Below are 22,494 nucleotides of genomic sequence, written 5' to 3'. Positions count from 1 at the left end.
AGGAGTAGTATTTACACACTGGGTTAGTTGGCTGTGTCACGTGGTGTTTGAGTGCGTGTTTGTGGTTGTGCGACTTTTTTTCGGTTGGATAACAGTAAAACACACACGCAGGTGACACTGTGACATTAAAAACTTTAACTCCTCGGCGCCTCGCTGAGTCTGGGAGGTGCGTTTGTACCGATTTGCCAGTCTTCAGCGTTCCTTGCTCACTCCAAATGAATTCATGTGATACTTTTTGGCTCTGTAATATCATCATCTTAATTCCCCCCCAGTTGCGTACATAAATCCCTTAACTGTGCTTGAAGAGGCTCTACGCCACTATTCCGATGGTGTAAAGTTTCTCTACATTTAGTCAGAGTCACACATGACTGTGCTTGGGGCCCTGGCTTTGGATGAGGGGTGTCGGGTTCTCCCACTGTTTGAGGGCAGCAAAAGGCAAAGGAGAGGGCGGCATGCTCTGATCAGAGAGTGGTGTGAGGTGGGGGTGTGTCTGCGAGGGGTGGTCATGAATCATTTTATTGGGAAATCTAGAGTAGATTTTTTTTTCCACTGAGCTTGCTTGCAGGATCTGCACTCCTCCCGCCCAATGCAAAACCCTCCCACAACCCACTCCCTAATCTACGGTCCCTCCCCAAACTTTCCCCCTCACCACACCTACTGTACACTCCTAACTCAGGTGGCAGGGCCCAATTTTAGGGCCCACCTGTTGCCTGCTGGAAGAGGATTAAGCTTTGTTGTGTGCAACAGAGAAGGGGAGATGGGGGGTGAAATGAGGCTGATGACCTCTTTGGCATGTGATCTGAAATAGAAAGGGATTTGTATCTGTTGGGAAGGCAGACAATGGCGGCCAGAGTGGCAAAGACGAGCCCCCTTTTCACTTCCCATCAGGGAAGTTGAGTCATAATGGCGGACTCCGACTTTTAGGTCACCTGACGTCTAACATCTCCACAACCGTGTGGCCTCCATTTGCAGGTCCAGAAATGAAGTGATTAACCTTGAGCTGTCAGTGATAAGGGAGAAGCATCTTTGCACATGCTTTGCAGATTGAGTTTATCGTTCTTTGGGGGGGGGGGGGTCTGTGGACATTATGCAACAAAGCTCATGAAAACGGTCCAAAATGAGACCAAATTTGGGCCTCTGCGTCGCTCTGGCTTACAGCTCCAGAGAATGATAAATTATTGTTGATTTAAACAGGAATCCGAAAATGTAATCACACCTTTTGTTATTTAATTCTTCATCTCTTAGCACCATAATAAAAACCAGACACCTCTTCTAAATAACCCCCACCCCCCTCCACCACCACCTCTTCAGCCCAAGATAGATTAGGTCAGGAGAGCTTCCCGCTTGCGTCTTGACCTCTGTTGCAGGGCCTCTCTGCGTCTGCCTCAGCCCCCGCCCCTCCTCCTGAGAGGCGTGCACGTGGGTATGCCGGTGTCAACTCTTTAACAGCTGGACAGGCAACACAAACTTCAAAGGAGAGAGGACAACCTGCGGGGCACAACGCACCAGAGCTCTTTGTTGTTCTCTTTCGGATTTAATAGCTCGGTTCGATTTCAGTGCTAAACTGCTCCAGTTTTAAGACGCCCGGGTTTGTCTCTGTTTGGCACCAGACGCATCTGTCACCAGACTCCTACTGGGAGCCAGGAGCTGCCAAAATCATGCCGGCCGGGTTTCAGCAGCTTGGAGTGGAGGTAATTTCTTCTGGAGTTTGTTATAAACAGTTTGGTAATCGAGCTGTGCCTGTTTGGAGAGTTTCTGAAGTGTGAAATGTTGCAGGAATATCTGTTATTTGTGAACTTTGCCATGTGTTCTTTCAGCTATGGAAAGATTTTACGCATAGAACTTTTTCCTGACTATAAGAGAAAGACTATAAATATAAATATATATATATATATCTAGAAGTCACATGGAATAAGATTTTTATGATTCCTGAAACCTTTAAATATCTCCTGATTGTAGTGCGCTCCTTAAAAATAATCACATGAGTTGTTAAACACTTTTAACAGATTTTTAAAGGCAAAATCCAAATGTTAAGAAAGTCGTGAATCTAGAAGAAGCAGCTTTGAGTAACTCTGCTTCAAAGAGTGGGGGAAGCCTTTCTGTCCTTAGTGGTGACCTTGAATATTTTGAACCCGTGACAGCAGCCAAAACTGAGTTTACAAGTCAGGCCTCATAACTGGGAGCTTATCACGGGCCACCGCCTTTCTAAACAAACTCTGTGTTTACTGCCCACCTCAAGCTCCGTTGGAGAAGTCGTTTCTAAGTTGCGTAGAGGAGTGCTGGTTATAAGCCTGACTTTCCCCTGATATAGATTTCCATCATCTCATTAATAGGAAGAATAGGCTGCTATCCATGCTGGGATTAAGGCAAGGATTCCCAAAGTTTCTACCTTGGGAATAAACTGGAAACAGATATGTGAAATCAGAGAGGCTGGTGTTGCTGGGATGTAGTATCTGCGTGTGTGCGCGTGTGTGTGTTTGTTTAATGCAAAAATATTTATCCTAAGCATAAAATCCAAAACCAGTTATGCGCTTATCTCTTTTTAAATCACTATGGACTTGGAATTTGTATAACCTGCACAACCTGAGATTGTGTTTAATCTGGGCTTGTGTTATATCTCAGAGTAAATACAATCAGGTGCAGATTCATGCATGATGCATGGAAAATTACTGCGAAGTGTGCATGCAGTGAAGTGCGGGATGTGTAATGAAACATTAGTGGCCACTTCTGGCACTTTACCTTTTCCACAAGGACGCACACGCTCACCAGTACACACCCCTTTGTTGTGGTTTGTGAATGTTAAGCAGCACTTATCAAAAGCTCAACTCAGCAAGGTCAAGAGTTACAGATTTACACGGACAACATATTTGCAGAAGGTGGCTGAGCAGAACTGCGGGGTCAAATTAGGTCCAGCAGATTTTACCAGCATCACCAGCATCATGTCGCTGTTGTGTCAGTCCGTAAGCCCACATCACCAAAATGGAAAAAAGAAACTTTTCAGGAAGCTCGTTGTTTCGACGGTGCCTGTCTGTGTTTGTGTGTTCATCCAACAGTTCATCACAGACTTTATAGCCTCAAATCTTACAGGCCGCATCGCTCAAAAGCACAAAAGAGCTATAAAAAAAATGAAATTAAAAGCTATATAACCATGCTTGAGTGGAGGAAGTTCATTTTCCCCAAGGTCATCCTGTCTGTCGCCCTGCAGACAGGTGGCAGAGGGCTGATGGGAAACTGGAGGGAAGCTAAAGTTCAGGCGTCGACATTAAAGTAGTCAGAGAAGTCATGAACGGCACTGCAGAGATTGTCTCTAGTCAGGATCACGGTTATATATAGTTGACGTTAGCCGAGCAGCAGTGTTATGTGTGTGTGTGTGTGTGTGTGTGTGTGTGTGTGTGTGTGTGTGTGTGTGTGTGTGTGTGTGTGTGTGAGAGAGAGAGAGAGAGAGAGAGAGTTAAAAAGATAATTGTGGTTGTCCAACAGCTATCTTATTGTTACAGTTATGAAAACACTTTTTTTTTCACTGTTCTGAAAAAAAATGTTTTTTATTTGTAATTCACTTCTTTGTGTGTGTGTGTGTGTGTGTGTGTGTGTGTGTGTGTGTGTGTGTGTGTGTGTGTGTGTGTGTGTGTGTGTGTGTGTGTTTCTGGTGCAGACAGTGACTGGAACCCTCGCTCTGTCAGTCTTCACGGCTGTCCTTGGATCTTTGGAGTTTGGATATAACATCGGTGTCATCAACGCGCCACAGAAGGTAAAAAAGAAAGAAAGAAAGAAAGAAGCACGAATATAATATAAAATGAAAGAATGAAACACGTGTAACACTGGTGTCATGCACTAGTCTAACACTGTCATTTAACCAGACGTCAACAAAGTCGCTTCGCCTGATTTTACAAGGTGGTGTGTTTTGACACCACAACACGCTGCCTGGTGATGTTTAGACAATAAACCAAAAAGAATTAAAACTATGTCATGTGAAGCCTTCCAAAGCAAAGTCAGGTGAGCACAGACACAGCAGGGTGAGGCTCCTTTCCATCTTTACGTGTCATCACAAAAATGACAACACATCCCTTCTCCAGGTGTCATGGAAACAAGGAAATATTTCTGTTTGCATGATGAGAAAAAGGCGTGAGAAATACGATTCATTTCCCCACAGCTGAAAGCAAATTTTGTGTGTATATCCGCTTTTATCTCTTTAAACAGAGCGGCCCTTCATTTGTGCACCATGATGCTTGGACGCTGTGTAGAAAAGCCTTTTGCATTTATAGACATGTAGTCTCAGCTCTGACATCGATCATGAAAATCCTGGCACGGGTCAGGACAGCTATCGACTAAACTTTTCTGATACTTGGGAAAATGTGAGCATAATTATCTACGGATCACTTGTTTGATTTAACAAAATACGTCTTTCTTACAAATAGTGTGACACAAAGAGCAACACTCCCTTTAAGGTAACTCTATATTTAAGCCTTTTTAATCCTGCTTTCTTCTGATTGGCTGCCCCACGTAAAGCGATCACCTAAAGAGCAGCTGGGTGGGGCTGATTTGTGACCATATTTGGGTTTTCCACTCTCTATGACATCATGTAGATCCAAGAATAGAAAAAAACCCTCTGAAACTGAGTATTTAGAGCACTCTGAAGTCTAAACCTCTGGCTCTCAGTGGTTACTTGTACATACAAAGATCTCATTAACTGAAACCTGCCAATTTTTAATATGAGAATGCACAAGCACAAGTGTGTATATGTGAGAGAATATAAGTCTATATTTAAAAAATGAGGAACGCATTCTGAAAATATGAACTTATGGGAGTAAGCTGTTACTTACATGGTGTGCTTGTCTATTTAAGTAGCCCATGGCCTGATTTACATAGTACTCTTGTAGTCCATGCAGCCATTCCAAGCGCTTCACGCTGCAGCCTTTATCTAATCCAAGTTCATATTTAAAGTGACATATAGCTTTTTTTCCTGATGTAGTTCACTGTATTTAGTATCTCGCCCAAAGCCATGCAGACGAGTGACTTAACCACCAGCCTTCAAACAGCCCATTTTATATACTCCATGTTTACAAAAGCTGATTTTAAGCTCTACAAAGGCCCTGTCTGCAACACCTCGCTCCAAACGTACCTTTCGTTTTACCCAGTTTGTGCTGCTCTTCTCTCACTCCTCCAGTCACTTGCTCCAACTTATCTTGGCACTCCTTGCAGATCATTGAGGGGGACTACAATGCAACATGGATGTACCGGTACGGGGAGCCCATCCCCACGGGGACCCTCACCTCACTCTGGTCGCTGTCCGTTGCCATCTTCTCCATCGGCGGCATGTTCTCTTCCTTCTGCGTGGGCTTTGTTTCTGAATGGCTGGGCAGGTAAGACAACGCAGGTCAAGCTTAGCCTTTTCTAGTGGTCTCGAAGGGGATACGTTGCTTTTATCCTGATAGGTTCATGAAGTTAACCCTATGAAATACTGTTTTATGAGATGGAGCAGATAGAACAGGCTGCAGCTCATTAATCTTAAAATCTACTTTAACTGTAACATTTGGAGGATGGTTTCTGTCTGTGCCCATGGCTGCACAGATGACTTTGTTGTTCATCAAAGCAAAGCACAAGATTTTCTGGAAATCTGAAACAAACTGCACAAAGTCAGAATACATGAGCAAAGATTTAAAAAGTACACATTTCTTCTTCCTGAATGACACACAAACTTCACAGTCTCCTGTTCTGCTTACATACAAATGAGAGGTCTGATTTTTCATGTGTATAAGGGCAGAAGCCGTAGGTTAATGAAGAGTGAAGTGGGTAGGGAGTTTGTCTGAAGTATCTTCAGTTAAAAAAAGAAAGAAAGCAGCACTCGATACACACAAACACACACAAAAAGACACACTTATGTGAGGAAAGTAGGATTTTGCATGCAGCGGGAGTGGATCCACATAAACTTGGTTTTAAGGGTGAATGAAAAACGAGAAAGCAATTTTAAAAAGCACCACAAATGTAGAGATAGACTTAAAGTTTTAATGCACTACAACGATAATCAAGTACCTAAAACTGTTTTAGGAAAAAGCCAGGCAGACACTACAAAACACCACACAGTGTACAACAGCAAAGGATAAATCGTTATTATAAACAGAGCATTTAAAACCTTAATCTAAGCAAACGACAACATTAGTCCAAAGCCTTCTCTAGCTAGCCTTCGTTGTGACACATAAGTATCTCCTTCTCAGTTCTGTATAAGCCCAAAAATAAAACCAATGCCAGTCATTCAATGAAAGCTCTGCCCAGGATGTTATGACCCAGTTTCCCGCTGCAACCTGAGTCTGTGCAAACTGGGCTGCAGTCCACAGCTTCCACTGGCTGAAAGGACATCTTAACAGAGCTGATGGCATTGGGTGATCAGGGGCGTGGAGCGAAGTGCCAGTAGGGGATGGTAGACTTTGGAAAGGGTACACTCGGGGCAAGGTGTTCCTACAAAAACACAGTGTATTTTATGGTTTGGTGGGTGGTTTGAAATATCTGTGAGTACTGGAGGTCTTAAAAGTGCTCTTCAGTGGATCCATGTGCAGAACAATGAATGTGCAGGCGGTCACTTTCTCCACACATGGCGGTGGGGGGGAGAAGGGTGGGGTGGGGTAGGGAGGGAAGGGGGCTCATCTCACATATCAAGCATGATTGTGACATCACAACTGCAAGCAAATCAGGCTCTGAATGTGCAGCTTACATAAGCTTACAACCGGTGCTCATAGGCTGAGAATAAACTTTTCAGTGACTTTTAAAATATATATTAAAAAACATTTTCAACCCAAGGTATTAACAGAATGTTACAAAATATATACATGAGATATCTTGTTGCTTGTGTCAAGTAAATCCCTGACAGTGTAATCTGAGCTGTAGGAACCGTGCTACTTCTAAATTAGGTGGGAAAGACAGCTTTTTTGGTTCTGATCACAGTCTAGTAAAGTGAAATAACACCAGACTGCAAAATCTAGTCACACCGATGTTACTTTTCTTTAATACTCCTCTGTGCCTTCTACGGGATTTTGTGGAACAACTAAGTGTTAAAGAGCTGAATAAACCAGTGTTTCTGTGCGATACTGAAAAATTTTGTGTGATACTGCCCTCTAGTGGCTTCTTAGGGGTTTTCACTACTAAACATTGTGCATATCCAAACTAGATGTGCACAACTCAGAGCAGTAAAGCTGGACAAAAACCTGCTGTTTTATCATTTCAAGCAACTGTCTCTGTGTGTGTTTTAAATAAAATCTTATATACATCACAACAATAAAAAAAGGTAGAATTGGATCATGTGAAATGGATTTTGCAGTGATGATTTCAACATGTGGAGAATGGTTTCAAAGATGCCGGACTGTGCTTCTTTCAGGAGGAAAGCCATGCTTATAAACAACTTGTTTGCCTTTATTGGAGGAAGTCTGATGGGAATGGCCAAGCTCTGCCGCTCCTTTGAAATGATGATCCTTGGACGTTTTATCATTGGTGCCTACTGTGGTGAGCTGCCCACTGTCTCTTCCCTCTTTTACTCTCTATTAATGTGTCCATTTAATGAGTGGTTTAACAATCTCTTGCTTCCTTAACTCTTCCTTTGATGCAGGATTGGCATCTGGCTTGACACCAATGTACGTGGGTGAGATAGCACCTACGAGTCTCAGAGGAGCTTTGGGCACGCTGCACCAACTGGCTATTGTCACTGGCATTCTCATCGCACAGGTATGGTAGGAACAATTGTCTATAAATAGCATCAGCATCTTCTCTCTGTATCCATGTCCCCGACATTCAGTGGGCCTTTCCAGGCCACATTTATAAAAATCTGCTCACAAGAACCACATCTTAAATCCTCAAATCCATTCCCTTTGTCTGTGCACCTCCCCCTCTTTTCCTTTACTTCCACCTATAAAGGATTGTCTTTAGGTGCTTTATCGTATTATATCTTGAAATGTCACACACTCAAACTTGCTTCCTCTCCCTGTGCAGGTCCTCGGCTTGGAGTCGCTACTCGGCAGTGAGCACTTATGGCCTGTTCTGCTGGGATTAACTGTTGTGCCGACTGTACTTCAGATGGCTCTGCTGCCGTTCTGCCCCGAGAGCCCCCGATTCCTCTACATTGTCCGGTGTCAGGAGCACCATGCCAAGAGTGGTGAGTAGAGCAGCGTTATTTTAAGGTCTTGGTTTACTATTATTATTCTTATTATGTAACTACAGCCACTGACCGTGTGAAGTTTTACATTTTAAAGTCCACACTATAAACTGGATTTTTAGTATTAGGAGGCAGGTAGGGCCTTACAAAAAAAAGCTGCTGAGTTGCATTTTGGGAAATGTAGGACTTTTTTTTTTTTTTTTTTGCAATTTCATTTCAATTCAATTCAATTTAATTTATATAGCGCAGTCATCTCAAGGCACTTGATAATGTAAGATAAAGACCCTACAATAATAAAGGGTGAGGGCAGCAGAGCGGGCAATCGGCACTTCACTAACCCCCCTCAGAGACATCTATACTGGCAGACTTCAGCAGAAAGCCAGCATCATCATCAAAGACCCCTCGCACCCTGGACACTCACTTTTTTCCCCCCTTCCCTCTGGTAAACGCTACAGGTCCATCAGGTCAAAGACAAACAGACTCAACAGAAGTTTTTACCCACAGGCTGTCAAACATGCCCTACCTCCACCCTGATTGGAGGATAACTGCACTGCCAATACTCATGGACATTACACCTTATTTATAAATCGTATTTCTGTTTATATTTCAATGCAACCAACACCCTTACCTCTTTAAACTGTATTTATTATAACATTGTTTAGTATAGTTCCAACAGCACCCCCCCCACTCAATGTGCAATATCATCCCCCCCCCACACACTCAATGTGCAATATCACTGATCACACTGCACCTCTCAATGCACCTGCTAGTTAGATGGCATGTATGTGTATGTATATAGATGTTAGCGTGTATGTGGAAATATGTGTGTGTATATATGTACGGATGCAAATATGTATATATACATATATGTATGTATGTGCGTGTATGTTTGCAGGTGTATGTATAACTTGTACATATCTTTCTTGTGTAAATGTAAATTTGTCTGTTATTGTGTAAATACTTACGCTATTGTGTACTCCACACACATGGAGAGATGCCAAACTGCCTTTCACTGTTCTTGTAACAGTGACAATAAAAAAGCTATTCTATTCTATTCTATTCTATTCTATTCTAAAGAGAAAACTCTGCACTTAGTGACAGTGGGAAGGAAAAACTCCCTTTTAACAGGAAGAAACCTTCAGTTCAACCAAGCTCAGGGAGAGGCAGTCATCTACTGTGTTTGGGTTTGTCCCACTTTGACCCATATCACTTTATACTTTCTTATATATAACTGATGGACACTAATGTTTGTACCTGAGAAGTGAAACTGACTCAAAGTGCCTGAAACCTGCATTCTTTCTGGCGACCAGCAGGGGGCGACTCCTCTGGTTACAAAAAGAAGTCTGATTGTACAAGTCTTAGCTTACCTGCGACTTCAGTAAACTGTTTTTTCTGCTGAGTTTATGGCCTCAGTAATTTCTTTAAAATATTTTTTAACTAATTCTGTAAATCATAGTCTCACGGTAAGTTAAATAGTGGATAAATCAGGTTATAGTTTAAAACACGGCTATCTGGCCTTTGATAAGCCTTTACATACTGTGTGGTGTCTCCAGTTTCTCAGTCAGACCAACTCCTCACTCATGATGTCTGGGTTTGCAAGCCAAAATTGCAATCGCCAAAATCCCTCGAGGTTTGGGTGATGTCATGTTACACACAACAGAAAATCTGGATATCTTTTACTTCAGTTTTTTCAACTACTGCCTTACACAAAAAGTAAGGATTAATGGTGACGTGCCTATACCATCACATCATCAGACATTTACAGGATTCAGTGTTCAGACTATCAGTTGGCCTTACGAAGCTTCATCAAGGCTTTGTCCTTTCCAAGATGAAACTTCCTACATTTCTACTTCCTGCAGGCCTGAGGAGGCTAACAGGCAGACAGGAGGTGGGTGACATGCTGGCGGAGATGAAGGAGGAGAAGAGGAGGATGGACATGGAGAGGAAGGTGTCCATACCCGAACTCTTTCGCTCTTCGCTTTACCGCCAGCCCATCATCATCGCCATCCTCCTGCAGCTCTCCCAGCAGCTGTCGGGGATTAATGCAGTGAGTCCTTCAAATTACACTGACTCACCTAAAGTTCCAGAAACAAGCAGTCCTTTAAAATCAGGAGCCAGTGCAGTTTAACATTGACCTAAATTTGTTTACCCCTCTGGCAGATCTTCTACTATTCCACCAGTATCTTCATGAAAGCAGGAGTCCAGAGTCCAGTTTATGCCACCATAGGAGCCGGGGTGGTGAACTGTGCCTTCACGGTAGTCTCGGTGAGAAATCGCACCGACGTGCCTTTAACGCACTTTTGAAATTCAATTTGGGAGCGTTTAAATAACTTTTTGAATTTGGAACAATAAACATTCACGCCCTGTCACAGAGTCACCCTATTACTGTTTAACACTGTTATCAAAGGGTAAACAAGATAAGAGGAGGCCAGTCAAAATGTTTCAGTGTCATCAAGCGGATTAAGATGTACGACTTTAGCCGTAAGAGTGCCACGGCTTCAGGATTAGAGACTGACTATTGTGATTGGATACAATAGATTGTTTTATGAGCGCACGCTTGCAAAATCACTGCTAAACTATGGTTAACACTGTTTTAGAAGTCCTGAACTGCAGTTAAGTATATGGTAAATGTGTTTTTAGCATGATAGTGCCTTGATGTTATATATATTTGAGAAAGAATCTGACAAATTAAATGCTTTAGCTCCAAATGGCAGCTGAGGTTAACCCCCCATCCCCCCTTTACCTTCACATTAACAGCTTTTCCTGGTAGAGAGGACGGGTCGACGGACACTGCACATGTTAGGACTTGGTGGAATGTGCATCTGTGCCATCATCATGACTGTGGCTCTTGCTTTACTTGTAAGTAAGCCACCCATCCCAAAAAAAAAAAATGAAAATAAATAAAATTCAGACTTTGCGTGCCTTTTGAGTATTTTATCTATGATTTCTAGTCTCCACAAACATCTGAATCCGCTTTTCTTCCGCTCTATAGGACAGTGTTCCATGGATGAGCTACATCAGCATGCTTTCTATCTTTGGTTTTGTGGCCTTCTTTGAGGTTGGCCCAGGTCCCATCCCCTGGTTCTTTGTAGCTGAGCTGTTCTCTCAAGGTCCAAGGCCAGCTGCCATGGCTGTGGCAGGCTTTTCCAACTGGACTGCCAACTTTATTATTGGCATGTGCTTCCAGTATGTCGCTGTGAGTATCCACAATGGATGTTGTGCATGTCCACTAATGGTTTTCCGTTTTTCACCCACTACCGTTTTGTTTTGGCATTCTTTTTTGGCTCTACAATCTTTTATCCTCTTAGATAAACTGATTAGATTTTGGTGTTTAAAGGTCACCAACCTTACAAAATCAAATTTTTTATTCACATATGAAAAGTTAAGTCTGGACAGATGAAAACATGAAAACCGCTACTTGACCGGTTAATAGAGGCACGCGGCATCAAGTTTGCAATTCTTCCTTGAGTTCGACTCTTTATAATCCAACCTTCCTCCCGTTCTTCCGCAGGACCTGTGTGGGCCATACGTCTTCCTGATCTTCGCAGCTCTCCTTCTGTTCTTCCTCATCTTCACATTTTTCCGGGTGCCAGAGACACGGGGCAAGACCTTTGACCAGATTGCAGCCAATTTTCACCAGCATTCAGCTGGAGGGATGATGGATATGGATATGGATATGAGCATAGGCATGGGTATGGACATAGACAAACCCAGCACTGAGATGGACTACTTGGGGGAGGATACCATGAACTGAAGACGCCCCGTGGAACTGAGAAAAATGGAACTGAGCTCAGCTTGAGAAAAGTTGGGTAAAGGGGCATGACACCAAACTTTTATTTACTAATATGTATATTGAGATCTTTATTTTTTTTCACATAGTTTGTGGTGCAAAAGCAGTGTTAAAAGTGTGTGACAATTTGGGTGTTATGGAATTGTCCTTTGCTCGTAGCACTGCAGTACAGGGTTAATGGTTATGAATTCTGGCTTCACTTGAAAGGCTACGAACCAGGGGAGTAAAGGTCGACTGCTGTAGTTTCAAGGGAAGAAGATGCACATAAGAACAACCTGTCTGGCATTGACTGCCAGTGTAATAAGACTTTATTCCATGGTGATGGCAATCAGTTGCAGTATTGACAGATGGATGTGGAGAGACTTGGGAATTCCTGCACTTTATAAACAGATATCTAAAGTTTTCAAAGTTTTTAGGCATAGAAACAATAGGATCAGCAGCCAGGAGTGTGATGGAGCGTGCCTATTTTTACCAAAGATGGGAACACATATTTAAGAGGTTAACATATGAATTTGATTTTTTTTTTTTTTTAAATCTCCAATGACAGGAATCACGTCTACTCACTGTGGGTTTTGAATCTTTTTTGGCGCCAAATGAAGTGTGTCTGAAGTGTGTTATATACTCAAAGCAGATGTAGAAAAGGTAGTATGGTGGGTAGGTGGTGTTTTTTGTTCTTTAAGAACAGGTAACAGATACATTTAATCATGTTATACTTTTAGAAACTGATTTTATGTGCTATGTTAATGTATCCAAAGTGTAACCTGGCATCAGTATACAAATACCAGTCTGAAACTTCTCAAGGGGCATTATCAAGCGGACCAAGATGCCTCTGGAGTTGTTTTCACAGACATTGCTTTGAACTCCTCCAGATATTAGCCGATGGAGGGGTCATCCCAGGACACGAGTGTCACATTCATATAGTCTGAACAGTTAATGGTCTTTCACGGCCAGCTTCTGTCCACATGATTTCATTTGCACAAATCACAGCACAGGTAATTCAAAGTTCATGTCGACAGGACTGCAACCAATCAGATTATAGTGTGACGCAGTACTGTGTAACCTGAAAATGTAAACAGTCGTAACAAACTATCCTTGTTGGATGCATGGTTGCGATTGGCTCAGTATAGGTAGGGCTCTGGGGAAATGAGTTTTCAAATCAAAAATTTGAACATGAGCCCTCATAGTCATCTGGCTGTCAGGTTACCTGAAGTGTTTTCTGCATCAGTACCAAAACGCTGATATTTTGGGGTTTTCACATGTGTTCTCAACTTAAGTGTGAAAGTATTCCTCTGATAATAGGAAACTCCCTGCACCACAGAAATGCTACTTCTGATCAAGCCTTTTGTATTTCATGTGTACATAGTGTGTTTGAGGGTCTAGGTTTAAAATTCTTCATGCACTCCAGCTGGTGGTGTTCGGCTTTGTAGGCAGACTAGAAAAACTTCCAAGTACAAGCACCGACTTTCAAGGTTTGTGCCACACAATCACCAAGTTTGTGTTGCGTTGCCTTTGCATCCGTCACGTGTGCCGTTTGCCGTCTATTCTTTAATGTGTCAGACTTTTCAGAGATCTGTAATCTGTATAGTGTGAATGTTGATGCAGTGGTTATGTACTGTTAATGAAAACACCTGAAGAACCCTCATTTCTACACCTTCAATTTCTTCACTACAAAAGAAATCCAGTTACTTTGGCAACATAAACATGGTACAAAGGCATCAGTGAACCTGCACTCCAGTCAGAAGGGGAAGGAAAAAAAAAAAAAAAAAAAAGACCGAATCTTGATTTGCAAACATGATTTATTAATTAGCATTTTAAGTATTAACATTGCACATAATCCCCTCCAAAGAAAAGCACACACACAAGTAAAACAAAAAGGAAATTAAGCTTCTTTTTAATCCAACCTCAACCAAGAAGATTAAGGGAGTAGTACGTTTCAAGAATTGATTTGAGGTGTTAAAAGAACTAAACCGACTCCCATTATGCATCACCAATCGCAGACCTGCTTAGCGTTCCCCTCTTTAACCAAATTAATCAGAAGCCAAATTAAACTACATGATGGGCCCCATCTGCTCTATTAAAGAAAATATTTCTAAGGGGTGGGGGTGGAATAACTTCCCATTTTTTCCTCTCTCCCCCTTTTTTAAAAGATGTACTTTCAATTTCTAAATGTGCACCCACCAACCACCTGTATCCCCTTACCCCGTGCCTCCCCCCCTTTCCCACCCTCTCCAGATGTCAGTGTGGACAGGACAACACAAGACAAGATGAGGGGGTGGGGAAGGGGCCTGAAGGATGACAGCGAGAAGTGGTAGGTTGGAGGATTGGGGGAGCGCAGGGAGGGGAGAGCAGTGCATGTGGTCTTAAATAGGTCCAGTCCTCCAACCCTAGGACCTATGGGAAACAAAAGAAAATGCAGGAGAGATGGATTGAAAGAGACCACAAAAAAGACCTTTAATAAAAAAAATAAAAAAATAAAAGAGGCACTTAGTCCTGAGTCAAGGATTATATTGAAAGAAAATCCAATTTCCCAGAATTTGAGCCAAAAATCTTCCCTGTGTTAAACAAAAGTCTGACTCCAAACACAGGCAGCGTTCTCAAAGACTCCTTTCAATGCCATCATTCCGCCTTAAATCCATTTACTTGACTAAAGAGTTAATGTCCATCATCAGGCCCTCTGTGACAGACTGCTAATGTTGCACATGCAGCACAAGAAGTGCAACCCTACACCCTCACGTCTCCCACCCTGTCTAATCCAAGGTTGCGCCACTTTAATGTGGGGTCCCACCTCTTGCCAAGGGTCATGTGACCATCCTCGTGGTCATCACTCTGCTGGTGCTGGCACAGTTGTTGGAGCTGCCTGCTGAAGGGAAGAACACAGCTGAGATTTGTCAACAAAACACCTACCAATGAAAAATGAACCAGCTAGAAAAGCAAAGAGCAACTTTAATGTCTTACCTCAGGCGATTTTACCGTTTTGGGGGAGATTTTGGGGGAGGTCTTTGGCGACTTTGATGCAGGTTTTGTATCAGATGGCTTTGAGGTCTGTGGTGGGGTGCCAGGCTCTGATGCAGACTTCTCTGTATCATTCTTCAATACATGGAAAAGACAAGAGTGAAAATATTAGTAAAATACTAAAGCTTTAGAACTTTAGAAGATCTAAAGCTAATAATCACAGGGACAAAACCATAGAAATTCTAATAGTTAGACTCCTGTCTACCAGCTAGACAGTAAATATTACAGGGACTTAAGGGTTTTTCTTGTCATTCAGGCATATTTTCAGATGAGGCGAACTGCAGTTTTTCACTCAGGTCCTGATTAAAGCCAATGAGAATAACATACGTCAAGTGTAATATATATAATATATTTAAAAATGGTGGCAGCTCCCAGTGCTGCCCCCCATCCTCCTACCAGATGCAACTAAGTTATACATTAGAAAATCCTAGGTGATTTTGAGAAAAATGTGACCTCTGACCTTGAGGTCAAGGTCACTGAGATTCTGAAACTTGTACAAGATTTTTGTAGACGCACCCATAGTATCAATTTCAAAATCCTACGTCACCTCGTTCTTGCATTCAAACTTAGGTGTGTTTCGCCCGCCCACCCATCCGCCAGGCATGGTGAAGATAACACATTACATACTCTTACAAGTCTCAGGCTGCAGGCAGTGTTCAGCATTTTACTGCTTGCATTAGAGCCTTAATATCTTCTGATAATCATTTTCTGTGGCCAGGACAGCTTTGCAGTGAAAAATAAGCTCATGTGGGTACTGATCTTTTCCTCCCCAAACATCACTAACAGCTCATCTGTGCATAGTTTCCTCACTGAGTGATATTTATGATCTTCAGCTATATAAATATCTTACTTTGGAGACAGAGGACTCTGAATTCCTTTGCCTGCGTCGTCTGAACTGGCGGCGTTGTTTCTGGCCTTGGCCCTCCCCTGCTTCTCCATTGGTCTGTGGGCTCTCAGGTGCCGCCGCCGCCGCCTCGTCGTGCTGTGGCTGCTGCTGCGGCAGCTCGCTCTTCTCCAGGCTCTCTGCTGGTGCAGCCGCCTCCTGGCCTTCTACAGCCTGATTGGGAGGTGGGCGAGGACGGAATGGCCTGAATCCGAGGAAAGCACATTAAATTGCCTCAAGAAGTCCTTCAAACAGGATATCTAAGCAGGACCATTAAGTTACCTGCGGTATGGGCGCCAGAATCTGCGTCGTGGCGGCCGCTGGGTCTGATCACTCTGTGTCTGACCACCCTCTTCGACTCCATCCTTCTGCTCGCCAACTTCACCCTAAATTGAAAAAAAAGAAGAAAAAAAGAAAAGAAAAAAAAACACAAAAAAAACAAACACAAAAGACCAACATAAGCTTTAAACTACTTCAGTCCATCTCAATGCTAAGCTTCATCCCAAAGGTTGTAGTCTCCCTCACACCCATCTTTCCTCTTTAGCTTACATCTTGTGTCTCCTGCCGTGGCCTGCGCGGCCTACGGCGGCGTTGCTGAGGCCTCGCTCCCTCACTCTCTCCCGATCTGTCAGTATCAGGACCTTGGCCATCAGCTGGTTTGCTCTGGTCGCCGGGCCGAGGGCTTCGGGGAAAGAACCGTCGACGGAATCGCCGTTTGTTGGGCGCATAGCGGCTTCCTTTTACCGGAACACCACCTGGACCGGTAACATTAGCTGCTTCGGAGCCCTTCGGAACAGAGACATGCCTGAAATGCTTTCTCCAAGAGCAGTTTTTTTATCTCTTTTTTAAACAGGCGAGAATGTCACATTTTGTCCCCGCCATACCTTAGCTGCTTCAATCACGTCAAACTCCACAATTTCCCCATCTCCTACGCTGCGAAGAAATTTCCTGGGATTGTTCTTCGTGATTGCTGTCTGAGGAGACATGGCTAGCAGTAAAAATGTGGGTACAATTAACTCACATGAAGAAGAAGACGACGACGACAAACCCCCCCATACCTTACCTGATGAACAAATACATCTTCTTTGGTGTCATTCCTGCAAGAAATAAAACTTCATTAGCAAACAATGGACTAAAAAAAAAAAAAAAAAAAAAAATGGGAGGAATACTCCAAAATAAGGGTAAAAGGTAAAAACAATTAGAAACACCTTACCTGTTAATGAATCCATACCCATTACGCACATTGAACCATTTCACTGTGCCTTGGACCAAAGTGGCTACAACAAGAGCACATCAAATGAATAAGGGAGTGTTACAGAGCAAGTAGTCGTTCAGAGCTCACACCGTTATCTTGATTACATCAGCAGTGACCTGCTCACAAGTGGGAGCTCTGTGTGTCAATCATTAACCGCAAGACTTTGAAACCAGGCCTGCACTAGGTCACGAGGCGACATGGGAACACGTCTGACAATTAAGGAGTTAAAGACGAGTCACACGGACACCTGAACGATGTGTTCTTCCTCACAGAGACAAGCTCAAAGCCGGCTCGTTTTTGTGTTTGTTTTACGGCAGTTTAAACTAGTTTAATTTGGCCAAATTTCCTTCTGCAATGATTTGCACCTGGGAGGGCGCGTGCGCGTGTTTCGCTTACTAAGCGCGTGAACGACAGCTGATAAAGAAGAAAATTTGGGTCATGCGTTCAAAGTGTTCGGTTAACATGGACTTCTATACAAACAACGCCATCAGTCTGAATCAGCTCCATACCCACACAAACACAAATATCTGTGATTAAACCAGAGGCAGCCACTGGAGTGACATGTGGGGAAAACATTAAAAAAAAGAAAAAAAAAAAAAGCACCTGTGTCCTCGAGACCTTTTATTAGGCATGAGCTGAACAAGTCAATATTTGTGACAGTCAAATAACTTTGTTTTCAACAGCACGAGTTTAAGCATGTTTTTTGGAATATAGTCCCCACAAAAACCTGAAAAACTCAGCCTCAAACACGTGTTGCCTAAAACGAGCCACACCGGAGACAGCAGTGGCACCTCAGGCTGCGGTAATTAACAGACAGCTTCACACACTTTAAGAAAAATCACAGAAGAAAGGGTAAAATACACACACACACATTCTGTTTTTCACACCCAGGCTCGGTCAGAAGGCGCTAACTTTAAACGTTTTCTGGACGTTTACCAAGAAGTCTCGGCGGATAGAGTACTTCTACACGCACCTATAACTTTCCTCTCCGGCTGTGGTTTGTCTTCCACCGGTGCCGATGGTGGAGCGCTCTGCGCCTCGGCGTCGGTCATGCTCGCTGTCGGGTTACTACACTTCCACTCCCGAGTCCCCTCCCTCCTACTCTTCCCGAAACTTTCCCAAGCGCCACTGCTAAGTTTTTATCCCGGCATCCCCTCGGACTGCCGGACGGAAGCCGCGCCCTCATTGGTTTCCACGAAAGCGCGAGCTCGAATTTGATTGGTCAAGCGAGGGCGGCAATTGGGACGGAAAATTGTCAGGTGGAGGACAGGCATGAGTGAAAGGAGGCTGATTTTTTTTTTCTTTTATATATATATATTTATAAAAAATAGAATCGGCGGGTTCTATTTATATAAAAATAGAATGACTGGAGTCAGTTTATGAGAGGCCGTTCATCCCTATCGATCTAAATGTTATAGCTTAAAAACACAGCCTCGTAGTGGCTTTTCACACAACATAAATTACAGCACAACTTAGCAGCTAGTGAGTAAAAATTTCTTTATGACACAATGCTGTTTATATCGGTGAGTGAAAATCCCAATATGCATATACAACATGTAGAGAGCCAATAGCTGCATTCCAGTACAGCAATATAACAGCAACAGTGAAACTGTAGAAGTTAGACACATACAGTCTGATACACATTAGCATTTTTACCTGCTGTTAACCTGTTTCAGGTCTGCAAAAGAACGCTGAGTGATCTGGGAGGATTTTTCCCCATATGTAAATACAGCAACAATGAAAAGTTTCTGATATTTCTTTCAGCTCCTGAACAACAAATTTCTCAAAATGAATTTTTAAAAAAAGTAATTAATTAATTGATTAAAAATAAAAGCTCGGACTCGATTGGAGTCCTTGTATTTTGCTTAGCCTGTGGATTTTTTGAGGGGGTGGGGGGGACACTGTAATATAGCTTTCTGCCATATGGCACGGACGCTATGTAGACCAGTCAAATGTGGCATGCTTGGATCAGACACCAACTGACCAAGGTAGCAGAGTCACAGTATCTGGGGTACAAGAAGCTTAAGGCAAAAGTCAGCAGCAGAATCAGCTTTCTGGTACATTTTAGATGGATGCTATTTGGATGGATGAAGAGTGCAATTTCAATTGATCAAAATGTCCTTTATTTCACTGTACCCCTGATTATTTATATCCATCAGCACTTCTAGATACTTTTTTATTTGTGTGTGTTATGTTCTCCACAGAAATAAGTTCTCATTTTTTTGCCCACTAAATGGTCAAAAAGTAAAGTTACATGTAAGAGGTCATCCAGAGAACTCAGTTTTATTTTCCTTTTGTCCAAGAACTGAATCCCAAACTCTTGAAAATATTATTCAGCTGTCTGAAAAGATAGAGAAACTTGTTAGCACACTGGACAAATCGGCAGCACAAAATTTATGTTTTACAATACGTTGAGAGTCTAACATTTTCTCTGGGGGTCGTCCTTGGGTCTCCATTATGTATCTCAGAGGTTTGAAATTTCTTTCTTTCATAAAGTCGAAAAGACTTTTTTCAAGATATTCAAACTCAAGGCATAGACATCCACTGTCTGTAAAAGCCTGGTACCATTTAACTATATTGTGTTTGTTGGAGTTACAGGTGTTAAGTTTTCTAACAGTGAGCTAGAAACATAGTTTACAGATGGTTTTTACATTAGTTTAACAGAAATAAACATTTTATAGGCATTTCATCACAGTCCTTACATCCACTCCACACATCTTTCTGAAATTCTACACTGAAAAAAAGGGATTGGCCAACTCTTGGATTTACGTAAACATCTTGCGTGTATTTAACATAAGTGCCTCATGCTTTAAAGTTAAGTGTAACTATATAGTGTAGAAACTACATGATATGCAGAGAGGCTAGATTAAATTGTTCATATCATGTTCGAGTGAAGTAAGTCAATAACTTTCAGTCTCGTACGCTTTGGATCGTGGTTTCAGGAAGGCATCCATCTCAGTCAAATCAAACAAATTGGGTGGTTGTTACATTAAAAAAGTCTAACTTGTAATTTAAACACAATAATATCATGTTTCTATGAACGTAATTAAATCATAAAGGATCTGTACGAAATTCAACAACTTAATTTGTCCTTGTTGAGATGACATGATACAATCTAGTAAGAGTGGTTAGTTGCTGAACTCATGAAATTCACAAGATCGCACGAGATGTCAAACTGCAGGAAAATCACTGGAGTTATAAGAGGCAGACAACTACACACACACCACGTGTATGCTATTGCTATTTATTGTGGTTTAACCTGTCAAGGACAAAAATGTACAAAAAAATTCTGCATCAAGCCTTGAAATCATAGCTTTCCTGCTTTTGTTAAGTCTGGATTGGTGGCATGGTGGTTAGTGCTGTTGCTTCACAGTAAGAAGATCCTGGGTTCAAATCCACAGTCTGGCTAATTTGCACTGGTTTCTCTCTGGGTATTCTGGTTTCTTCCCACAGTTAAAAGTCATGCAGTTGTTAGAGTTAGGTTAATTGGTGATTCTAAATTACCTGTCAATGTAAGTGCAAATGGTTGTTTGTGATAGACTTATGAGTTGTCCAGGGTGTACCCTGCCTTGTAACCTATCACTTCAGGGTTATTTCCCAGCCCCCCTGCAACCAGGATAAAGATAGGAGGATGGTAGTTGTTGTACATCCATTCAATTTTTATGGTAACCAGGATCTAGACTTTGTTGAACATTACATAAGAGAACATGTAGTATTTAAGTGACCAAGTAGTATTGGGGTAAAAGTTATTGAATAGTGTTGAAATAAAATGACAAAATTGTGAAGGATTAAAATATTCCAAGAGCTCAACTTACTTCATCTTAACATGTTTCAATCGCGTTTTATGAACACAAAATGCACAGGTTTATTGAATATGAAAAAGTTGTGTTGATTGAACTCAATTGTTTAAGTTTCTGCCAAAGCAAAACATTTGTGTGCAACCCATGTCCACTATTGAATCAAGTAAATCCAACATGGCCTTTTTTTCAGTGTAGGCAGCAGTTTTTACCTCTTGGTTTTCCAACGGGTCTTTTCAGTTTTCACGTTTCATTATTTTAATGGCTACAGTTTTTTGGGGGGGGCCATTCTGACACATTTTGCAACTGTGCCATAAGACCCTTCTCCAAGCAGAGTTAATATTTGGTACTTGGAGGATCTGGAGGTGAGCCAGCCTAAACAGTTTAAATGTTTAATCCTGACCTGCGATGAATCCTTATCTTCGGCAAGCCAGGGACTATTGTAAATTATCACAGCATTTTTAAAAAAGTACATCATAACTTCAGTCATCTGTTTAAAAACAAATTGCATGACTATAGGTAATGTTCCACTCAGTGCTGTCTCTCTGTGTTTTAATGAAGCCTTGTCTTCATTTTTGTCGATGAAGACAACAGTAACCCAAGCTGAAAGTATTCATTAAGGTTTCATTTTTATTATGAAAAAGGAGTAGATCTTGATAAATGCATATATATGTATGTACTCCTTATATACACTTATTTTGTACCTTTTTCGCTTAGTATATTTATCTGTTATTTAAATTTGTACACTATGTGAGGCAGTATAAGTGTAATATTGTTATGCTTGCACAATGACAATAAAGAGTCTTAAGTGTTTTTCAATCATTTAAATGCCTGTGTATTACATGACCCGATATAAATGTTCGTCCGGTTATGTATCCATGTTTAAAAAAATAAGCCAACATAGATAGTCTGTGCACCAGACAATATCATATTCCTGGACCTGGTGACCTGGAATGTAAATGTGCGCCTTGGGTCAGCTTCTGTTGTTTAAGTGTGCTATAAATAAAATAGATGTGACAGTGAACATAAAAAGGTTCAGGCATTTTTCATAGAGCAATGTTCTGTGGGCTACATACTGAACTTAGATTAGAGAAACAAACTACTGATCATATTGTGCCAGTATCGCTCAAGCACCAACACCAGCATTGGTATCTATGCTCTCGATATTTGGATCGATCCACCCACCTCTACCAAATAAACCCTGGCCAAGGATCAACTTTAAAATTGTACTTGATTGGTGGGTGAGCTCTCTTCAGAGGTTCGATGGTCATTTTTTTTACCCATAAATATATTTTCCCCGTTTGAGGACTGTTGCCCTGATGTGTAGGTCGCTGTGACTTTCCATGAAGTTAAAAAGGGGCAACAATAAGAGCCTTTTAATTTGGGGGTTAAGCTACAGTATACCTTTAACTGCAGCCCTCAGGTCATAGGACTCTAATTTCAGAGCACTAAATTTAACCCAGCAGCTCCAAGAACTGCCAAGTTCAACGAGATAGTTCGCTGGATACGCAGAGGCCATGGGTCTCTGGACAGAGAAAAGACGCTAATGAGAAGAGTAATAATTAGTAACAGAGGGAATTGCAGAATGCAGAGAGGCACACTGGCAGGATGGTAAATGGT

General features: G+C 42.1%; 2 protein-coding genes across 3 annotated transcripts; one reads left to right on the top strand and one right to left on the bottom strand.

Annotated features, from left to right (window-relative positions):
• The first annotated feature begins 1,487 nt into the window (after positions 1-1,487).
• LOC116310387 (solute carrier family 2, facilitated glucose transporter member 4) lies at positions 1,488-13,569 on the top strand. The gene is made up of 11 exons (XM_031727154.2): positions 1,488-1,691; positions 3,653-3,748; positions 5,200-5,360; positions 7,367-7,491; positions 7,595-7,710; positions 7,975-8,137; positions 9,997-10,184; positions 10,298-10,402; positions 10,895-10,996; positions 11,130-11,333; positions 11,649-13,569. Exons 1-11 carry the CDS (start codon positions 1,659-1,661, stop codon positions 11,889-11,891), a joined length of 1,536 nt encoding a protein of 511 aa, XP_031583014.1. The 5' UTR covers positions 1,488-1,658; the 3' UTR covers positions 11,892-13,569.
• A 136-nt stretch (positions 13,570-13,705) lies between these two features.
• Positions 13,706-18,223, bottom strand: LOC116310389 (Y-box-binding protein 2-A). Of its 2 annotated transcripts, none has more exons than XM_031727158.2 (10): positions 18,051-18,223; positions 17,036-17,099; positions 16,886-16,919; positions 16,707-16,796; positions 16,372-16,608; positions 16,105-16,208; positions 15,790-16,027; positions 14,883-15,014; positions 14,713-14,787; positions 13,706-14,318 (listed from the first exon to the last, which is right to left on the bottom strand). In XM_031727158.2, exons 1-9 carry the CDS (start codon positions 18,127-18,129, stop codon positions 14,749-14,751), a joined length of 1,017 nt encoding a protein of 338 aa, XP_031583018.2. In that variant the 5' UTR covers positions 18,130-18,223; the 3' UTR covers positions 13,706-14,318; positions 14,713-14,748. The 2 variants fall into 2 exon arrangements, with proteins under 2 accessions (XP_031583018.2, XP_031583020.2); XM_031727160.2 differs by having other exon boundaries at positions 14,713-14,784.
• Positions 18,224-22,494: the final 4,271 nt, after the last annotated feature.

The sequence above is a fragment of the Oreochromis aureus genome, linkage group 3 (genome assembly GCF_013358895.1).
Source record: "Oreochromis aureus strain Israel breed Guangdong linkage group 3, ZZ_aureus, whole genome shotgun sequence".
NCBI classification, from domain to species: Eukaryota; Metazoa; Chordata; class Actinopteri; order Cichliformes; family Cichlidae; genus Oreochromis; species Oreochromis aureus.
The sequence above is the reverse complement of the archived record's forward strand: the minus strand, read 5'-3'. Positions and strand labels throughout refer to the sequence as shown.